A 7,951-nucleotide genomic window follows, 5' to 3' on the forward strand; every position below is an offset into this window, starting at 1 on the left:
ATCTTATCATTGGAACCAAGCTGATAAAGACTGGGGACTCATCGGCAGGCAAGCGCACTGTGCATTAGTTTAGTTCCATTCCGTTCGGATTATAGTACGGTTTTTTGTTCTCTGATTTTTCGGCTTTTGTGGAAAATGCGTCGGATTTCCTTTTGGCAGCGGCCAAAGGTGACGCATTTCGCCTTTCTGGTCTTCTTCGTATATGTTTTCCTCCTCTTCAGTTATAAATTCCTACAAGTGAGTGTGACAAATTGGCTGCATTCTATTAGCTACAAATAGGCTCTGTCAAAAACACATCCGGACCTCCTCAAAGTACTTAATGGTTTGAATAATTAATATTTCGCTTTGGCTAGCACAAAATGAAATAAATACCTATATAAATTTGTTGTTTTTATGTGGAAATGTTGTGAAGGAAAAACAGAAATACACATGGACAGTGCTGCTCATGTTATGTTATGTGGCCAAAATAATAATATTAAAATTATTACTGATTAACTATATAACATTATGATGCAGTTGGAACGTTTAGGAGTTGTTCTTATAAAATGATTTTTGAATAGTATTTTTTACATAAGAAGACGAAAAATAAATGATATGCAACGTGACTAGCAAAGGAGTTCCCTTAAAACCTTCCTGAAAACTAAGAAATCAAAAAGTATAAATAAAAGTGGATGGATATTTCTGAACTGGAGGTCATGGTTGCTTCATTTCTTTGCAGTCAAAACATTTTATAAATTGACCAGTAATATGGTCAAATAAAAGTGCACTAAGCTTTAAAAAAATTCAAAATTTAAAGCATGCACAAAACAATAAAATTCTCGTACATTGAATATTTTGTGTGAGATATTTTTGTATCTTTAGTTTTCTGTTTAGTACCAATACTACAACATTTGGCCCCACTGTGCCAATATTATTTTAACTGAAGCATCAAGTGGTCAACGCCTTCGTTCACTTTCGATTGCCATGCCCAAGACGAATGTATTAAATGCGGCAATTATACATAAACATGTGTCCGAAGAAAAGAAAAGCGCGTTTGTGTGTGCTGGCATGTGGCTATGTATAATTGATATATTTTCATTCTCAATAATAAAAGTGGAGGATGTTGGCCGTATTAACTTAAAAATAGCATGGAAAAGCGACGCTGACTCACTCGAACCGGCAGACATGGACATGGACACTCCAATCGGGAGACAAGCGTACAATTTATTAAGTCCCCCCACCACCCTTCACCCACAATTCAACAGCACCCACCACCCACTTTTGGGGGTTTGGAGTACTTTTACAAGGCCCTCGAAGCTCTGCCGCTGCTCTGCTACTGCGCAGTGGCTGCGCGGCCGACGAATGCCGCCATTTGATGACAGCGTTTGTGGACTGAGGCGCCAGTTTGATGCGAAGCGTGCGTTGATTAACTTGTTGCATACGCGTCCTGGAGAAAAGCGGGAAAGCGCTTTCCCCACCCCTCGCTAGTGCACGGCGGAAAAATTCCAAAAACTGCATTTTATAGTTAGGTTACAGCTGTGATACTCCGGGTTTATAGGGTGAATAGAATTGAATTTATTTTGATTTTGTTGGGAGTGTTAATTGGTCTGTGGTAAAAAAAATCTCATGATATTTATGTGGGCGAATAAAGTTCTATATAATCCATCGAAAGACTACAAAACTCAGTGAAGCCGCATAGCACTCCACTAAAAATGTCTAAGATCTATTAAAGATCAGAATAAGATTAATAAACAAAAATAAATTTACAAGAAAAAAGCTTATGTTGATCAAATAACATTTGCTATACTAAGGATCAGTGGACATCAAAAGTGTTTAGAGGATCTATTTTTAATGGAATTGTGGGATTATAACGCTTTAATTTATTACACTATCAGGCTAAGCGTTTTTCTTTCTGCCAGTGTGTGTGAGCCATAATTATTTGCGTATTGTGGGGCGCCAAGTGAACTTGTGGCTGGGTCGGTCAGTGGTGGGGAGGTGGCCAAAGAATGCCGAGGACGGGCGGCAGTCGATGGTGATGACACTGAAGGGACGCCCCCACAGAAAATCAGCAACAACAAGACACACGTGCTATCGCTAATCGATGGCCGGCCATCAAGAGCACTAAGCAAATAAGCAACAGGAGCCGCTTGGGGTGACTGGAGACCCCAAGTCCGAGAACCAGAAGACCCGAGACCCAAGACGTCGGCTTCTCAGTCGACGCTAGCGCAACGCTTCAGCGCAGCTAGAAAATAAATAAACAGGTTTAGTTGCCGTCGGCGATTCCTGAGGAGCGGAGTCCCGAGCGCTTTTTCCCCCATTTCACTCGAGAAATGCTGGCCGCCCAGGAGAACCGCTTTCAGCATGTGTACTTCGCGCTCTCCGCCCTGGTGGCCAGCGCCATGCTCGTCCTGGTCTACATATCCATGCGCTCGAGCCTTGTGAGTGTGGTGGAATACGAACTTGGCCCTTCAGCGATCCTCTGACTAATCCTTTTTCGGCACCACTCTCTTTTAGAACGAGCGACTGCGGGAGGATCTGGCCAAAACCCAGCGCCAGATGATCTTTGAGAGGCCCAATCCGCACTGGGACTATAGCAACAGTTGGCGCAGGATAGGGGACACCAAGCTCAGGCATGAAATATACTCGGCATACTTCGATGTCAGGACGGATATTATAGGTAAGATGGTTCAAAACGACAGGAAAACTGATTTAGCACCAAGAAGGATGGTTCAATTCATTTGGTGACCCCGATCTGTCATTAGCTAGTCGATATTATTATGCCCGTTTGGACGTTCAATTGTTGAAATACTTTTGTGTCCGTCTGTATTTACGCTGAGATTTCCTAAACTACAAAAGCTAGAAGGTTGAGATTTCCCACACATATTCTTTGGCTTCCTACGCAGCGCAAGTTTATTTTAGCCGAGCGCCACGCCCCCTCTAACGCCCACAATCGCCCACTAACGATTTTAAAATGGGTTCTGCGCCCACATCTTTAAAGATTTCCGAGAAGTATAAGTCGGGACACCAACCCAATATCAATGATACCCAATCCAGAAAACCGGAGAACCTTGTTGCGTCCTACAGACCAATAAGTCTGCTGACTACATTCTCTAAAATATTCGAGAGAATATTTCTTAGCAGAATGATGGCAGTAAGATGCGTACAGGATGCCATTCCAGACCACCAGTTTGGCTTTAGAAGTCACCACGGTACCCCCGAACAAGCTCATCGGGTAACCCAGCACATCATAGATGCCTTCGAAAATAAGCAGTACAGTTCGGCAATCTTTCTTGACGTCAAGGAGGCCTTTGATCGAGTATGGCACGATGGCTTGCTTTTCAAGCTAAAAACTCTCTTGCCAACTGGGCAATTTCTCCTCTTAAAATCCTACCTCAAAGATCGAAACTTCACGGTTGAAGTCAGAGGCGAAAGATCAACTATTAGAAGCATCCGAGCTGGTGTACCTCAGGGTAGTGTACTTGGCCCCGTCCTGTATACCCTCTACACCGCCGATCTGCCAAATCCTCGAGAACCGGGTAGTCTCTTGGCGACGTATGCAGACGATACTGCCTTTATCTCCAACTCAGCATGCCGTATCGAAGCGTCCCGAATGACACAAAACTTCCTAGATCTGTATAGCGAATGGACGACCAGATGGAATATTGCTATAAACGGAAGCAAGTCCCAGCATTGCAACTTCTCGCTAAGAAGTAAAATCCTTCCCAGGGTCAATTTCCAGGACACAGTCATCCCGCAATCCTTCCAGGCCCAGTATTTGGGATTGATCTTGGACAAGCGTTTTACGTGGAGGCAGCACATAACCAAAGTCGCAGCCACTTGTCGTGCCAAGCTTCGAAAGCTGAACTGGATGCTTAGAGGAAGAAGTACGCTCAGCCTCAGTAACAAGATGTTGCTGTTCAAGTCTATCAAGTCTACTGCATTCAAATATGGGGCACTGCTTCGGATTCCAACATCCTGAGGATACAAAGAATGCAAAACAAAGCTCTGCGCACGATAGCAAATGCACCGTGGTACGTGCGAAATAAGGTCCTAGCCAGTGACCTGCACATTCCTTCAGTGAGAGAGCAAATCAACATGCACTCAAGCCGCTACAACGACCGACTACTAGCCCGCTCCAATCAATTAGCTGCATCCTTGGCAAACCCAACCACAAAAAGAAGGCTGAAGCGTCGACACCCTGGTGATCTCTGGACAAGAGGACGCCATCAAACCCGCGTCCTGAGACAGTAATGTAGAACTGTCAATGTTATAAAATTGTTATTTCCACACTCATGTTATGTTTCCAGTTATTTGTTTCTATGTTCTATATTATGCGTTTTATAACCATTAAGTTAACGCCATAAATAAAAATATGCTATAAAAAAAAAAAAAAAAACCAACCCGAGTACAGCATTCGCACTCCCTTTAGCTGAGTGACGGGTATTAGATAGTCGGGACACCAACCCGACTATAGCGTTCTCTCTTGTTAAACCTTTAACTTAACACTGATTTAATTATTTTCTTGTTTATAGCCAACGTCCGTCTGGATGAGGAGCAGATGACTATAGGATCACTGCGGGTCTTCGCCATTTTGCCGGAGCGTCTGCGCGACTCCAAGGTGAGCTGCATCGTGCGCTTCGCGGACTTCACGAGCGAGGAGATTCTGGCTGAGGAGGCGGGAGCCATGCACGATGTGCACAACAACACATTTGCAGCATGGAGCGTCATGTGTCCGCTACATGCCACCCGTCGCGCCCCCTTGCGACTTCCTCAGGCGGTGGCCTTGGCTTACGCCTCCAACCGACTGAGTCATATGAGTCCAACCTTTATTCAGATCAGGTATGCACTACATCATGGGCTTATAAGAAATATGGTTAGACCACCAGGACTTGAACTTTCCTGAACTGATTTTGTAATAAATTATAAGCCAAACTTTCATATCTCAAATTTCCCACGAGGTATTATATACCCTTGCAGATCATTCCTATTTAATGACAAAATGTTAATTTTTCTATCCTTCCTATGGCAGCCATACAATATAGTTATTGTTAAATTTAAATCGAAATTCCTAAATATTGAAAAAAAGTCATTACCCAGAGTAGAAACTCAGAATTATTAAAAAAATGTTATGTTATTATATAGATATAGGTGTCCGATCCGGCTGGTTTCGACTTGTTTATTACCAGCAAAAAAAAGAAGTCTTTTGGGAAAGTTTTAGCCTGATAGCTTACAGAGACTAAACGGAAACGGACGGACAGACGGACATGGCTAGATAGTCTCGTCTAGTGATGCTGATAAAGAATATTTTTATATACTCTTTCGGGTCGGGAACGTCTCCTTCACTGCGTTACAAACTTCTGACTGAAATCGGCAAGGTTATAAAAATATTGTTGTCAGAGTTCCTATCTAAAGCTATTTTTAATGTATTCCCTTAGCTATCCCCGCAACATGACCAACTTGTTTGGCCGATCCCGTCCCACGATCTCCGTGTGCGTGGGTCCCTTGCAGGAGAACTACTCGAATGTGCTCCGGCTGGTGGAGTTCGTGGAGATGTACCGCCTGCAGGGCGCCACCCACTTCTACTTCTACTACGTGGAGGCCAGCGAGGAGGTGCGTCGTGTTCTGGAGCACTACCAGCGGATGGGTCTGGCCGACGTCTTCGAGTGGAATGTCCAGGCCCATCTGCAGGATCTGCACTACGCCGGAATAGTGGCGCAGTTCAACGACTGCGTCTACCGGGCCAATGTGGTGGACAACTTCCGGTATGCGGCGGTGGTGGATCTGGACGAGGTGGTGATGCCGCTGAAGCACAACACGCTGGCGGACTACCTGCGCCAGTGCGACGAGGGACGCACGGCGGGCTTCGTCTTCCGCAACGTCTTCTTCCACCGGCGGGACAGCAACGACACCTTCAACGCCCCCAGCCACGTCCTCAATAGGCTGCTGTACACCCAGTCGAAGGTCCGCCGAACCCTGGAGGTCCTGCCCGCGTACGTGAGGAGCAAGGTGGTGGTCAATGCCAGGGCCATTGTGGAGATGGGCAACCACCAGGTCTACCGCTCGGCTCCCGGCTACGCCGATCACGTGGTGCACCCCACCGTGGGATTGCTGTTCCACTACCGCGACAAGTGCATCAACTGCAAGATGGTGCTGATCGTTGACTATACGGCCCGGAGATTCGGCTCGTTGCTCTTCGATCGAGTGGACAACACGTGCCTCGAGGTTTTTCTAAACCGCGGCATCTGCGATCTGGTGTAGCTGGACTCCAATCTGCGGTTCGATCTGCGACAGACGCCCCCTAAAAACCAGAGATCTCTCGGGTCAGTTGATCTCGTGGCCTCAGCCCGTCGACATGCTGAAGTTCTGCTCGCTGCGAAGGAGCAAGGAGCCTGCGATTCCGGCTCCCAAAGTGGCCAAGAGTGTACGACAAATTAGAATAAGTCCTAGCTGTTCGCATTTAAGTGTTATGCCGTAATAAATCGTGCTTTAAGTGATTTGTGATGTAATCCGAAGTGTTTCGTTTCTCTACACGCCCAACCCATTAGTCATCGCTGCGACTGAAGGATGTCCCGCTGAACGACGCCCAACTGCTCCAAGTGCTCCAGGCTCAGCGGGAGCGAGGTCCTCTGATTTTGGCCCTGAGCAGGTGAGCCGTTCGGAAGGTGAGAACTTCTCCGCGGAGGTGAGAACTCTCCCATTTTCACTTTCAGTGCTGGGACTGGAGCGAAAACTTGCCGGAAGTGCGGTACCCCTTACGAAAGCCCACAGGTGGTCGAAAATGGAACAACAGGTGAGCAATAGGGGGTGTTTGCTACTACATCGAGTGCTATAGTTAACCGCATCCTGCTCGCATTTACTAAAACCGTGTAGTACAATTGAATTAATCAAACATTACGGTCTTGAAACAACGCACAACTAATAAATTCATTTGGTTAACGTCAAGTTCATAAACAACTTTATGGCAAGCTTTACTCCCCTAATTGCTGATATCATACAAATCGGGCCAACCATTCAAATTACCATTCGTGACAAATATTCTCCAGGGGCTTTTTATCACAACTGAACACTTTTAGAAACCAAAATGTAGGTTCTAAATTTTTAGCGCACTCCAGGGAATAACTATTTCCGCTTCATGACAAAAAACACATTGGTGTTTAGAAAAAAATTGGGGAAATTGGTGTAAGTAATCGGACAAATATGTTAGCAGATTAGCATTTATAGAAAAGTTGATTTCGATAAATTTATTCTTAAGAACAAAAATAGAAATAATATATTTGGTAAGTTCCACTATTCTCTATTTCCATTTCTGTCTTCAAAATAACTGAAAAGGTTCAAGAGTTACTAATTACTTTGCCATAATGGAAAAGTTGTACTTTTCCTATTCATAAAACATGCCCCTGCATAAACGAAAGCAGAACCGTAAACAGTTTAGTGGGAAAAGAACAAAGCAGAGAGCAGCTCACTCCCTCGCAAGTGGTATTGGAAAAATAATAACTAACAGTGCACGCCGAACCATTTCAAAGCGAACCCCTTTTCAGGCACCCTCCCCTCCAATGCACCCCATTCCGAGCCCCTCTCCTCCATTTTACCCCCTGACAGCGCCGCTGTCCATCTGTTGGAGCTTGACGACGCGAACGTCGCGCCGATGACAATGACGCTGGCATTATGTGTTTACGGCGGAGTGGGACAGGCGGGGGTGGGGTGGAAATAGAGGGGAAGAGGGCGGGAGGTTCCCGGGAATCAGGGAATTCGGGGGAGGGACGACCCCGCATAAGGGAAGGGGGGCAATGAGTGGTCACTGCCTAAGCCGGCAACAACGTAAAAACCAAATAAAAGTCCACATAAATGCGAGCGGCGCTCCAGAAGTTGATAATTGGAATATGAGAGTTCGAAAATTAATATATTAATTAAACAAAGCTAGTACCTATAATAAAAATAAAATTTTGTAAAGAATCTACTTATTAGAATAGTT

At 45.3% G+C, this 7,951-nt stretch overlaps 1 protein-coding gene across 4 annotated transcripts; it reads left to right on the forward strand.

Moving 5' to 3' along the window:
- The first annotated feature begins 90 nt into the window (after positions 1-90).
- LOC108059431 (beta-1,4-galactosyltransferase galt-1) lies at positions 91-6,769 on the forward strand. 4 transcript variants are annotated; one of them, XR_006412136.2, is made up of 6 exons: positions 274-2,417; positions 2,494-2,656; positions 4,512-4,818; positions 5,415-6,400; positions 6,525-6,625; positions 6,690-6,769. XR_006412136.2 is itself a non-coding variant. In XM_017144715.3 (4 exons), the coding sequence occupies exons 1-4, from the start codon at positions 136-138 to the stop codon at positions 6,235-6,237; spliced, it is 1,395 nt and encodes a 464-aa protein (XP_017000204.1). In that variant the 5' UTR covers positions 91-135; the 3' UTR covers positions 6,238-6,485. The 4 variants fall into 4 exon arrangements, 3 of the variants coding, with proteins under 3 accessions (XP_017000204.1, XP_017000203.1, XP_070068399.1); XM_017144715.3 differs by lacking the exons at positions 274-2,417; positions 6,525-6,625; positions 6,690-6,769 and adding an exon at positions 91-237 and having other exon boundaries at positions 5,415-6,485; XM_017144714.3 differs by lacking the exons at positions 6,525-6,625; positions 6,690-6,769 and having other exon boundaries at positions 5,415-6,485.
- Positions 6,770-7,951: the final 1,182 nt, after the last annotated feature.

This window comes from Drosophila takahashii, chromosome 2R, assembly GCF_030179915.1.
Source record: "Drosophila takahashii strain IR98-3 E-12201 chromosome 2R, DtakHiC1v2, whole genome shotgun sequence".
Classification (NCBI taxonomy): Eukaryota; Metazoa; Arthropoda; class Insecta; order Diptera; family Drosophilidae; genus Drosophila; species Drosophila takahashii.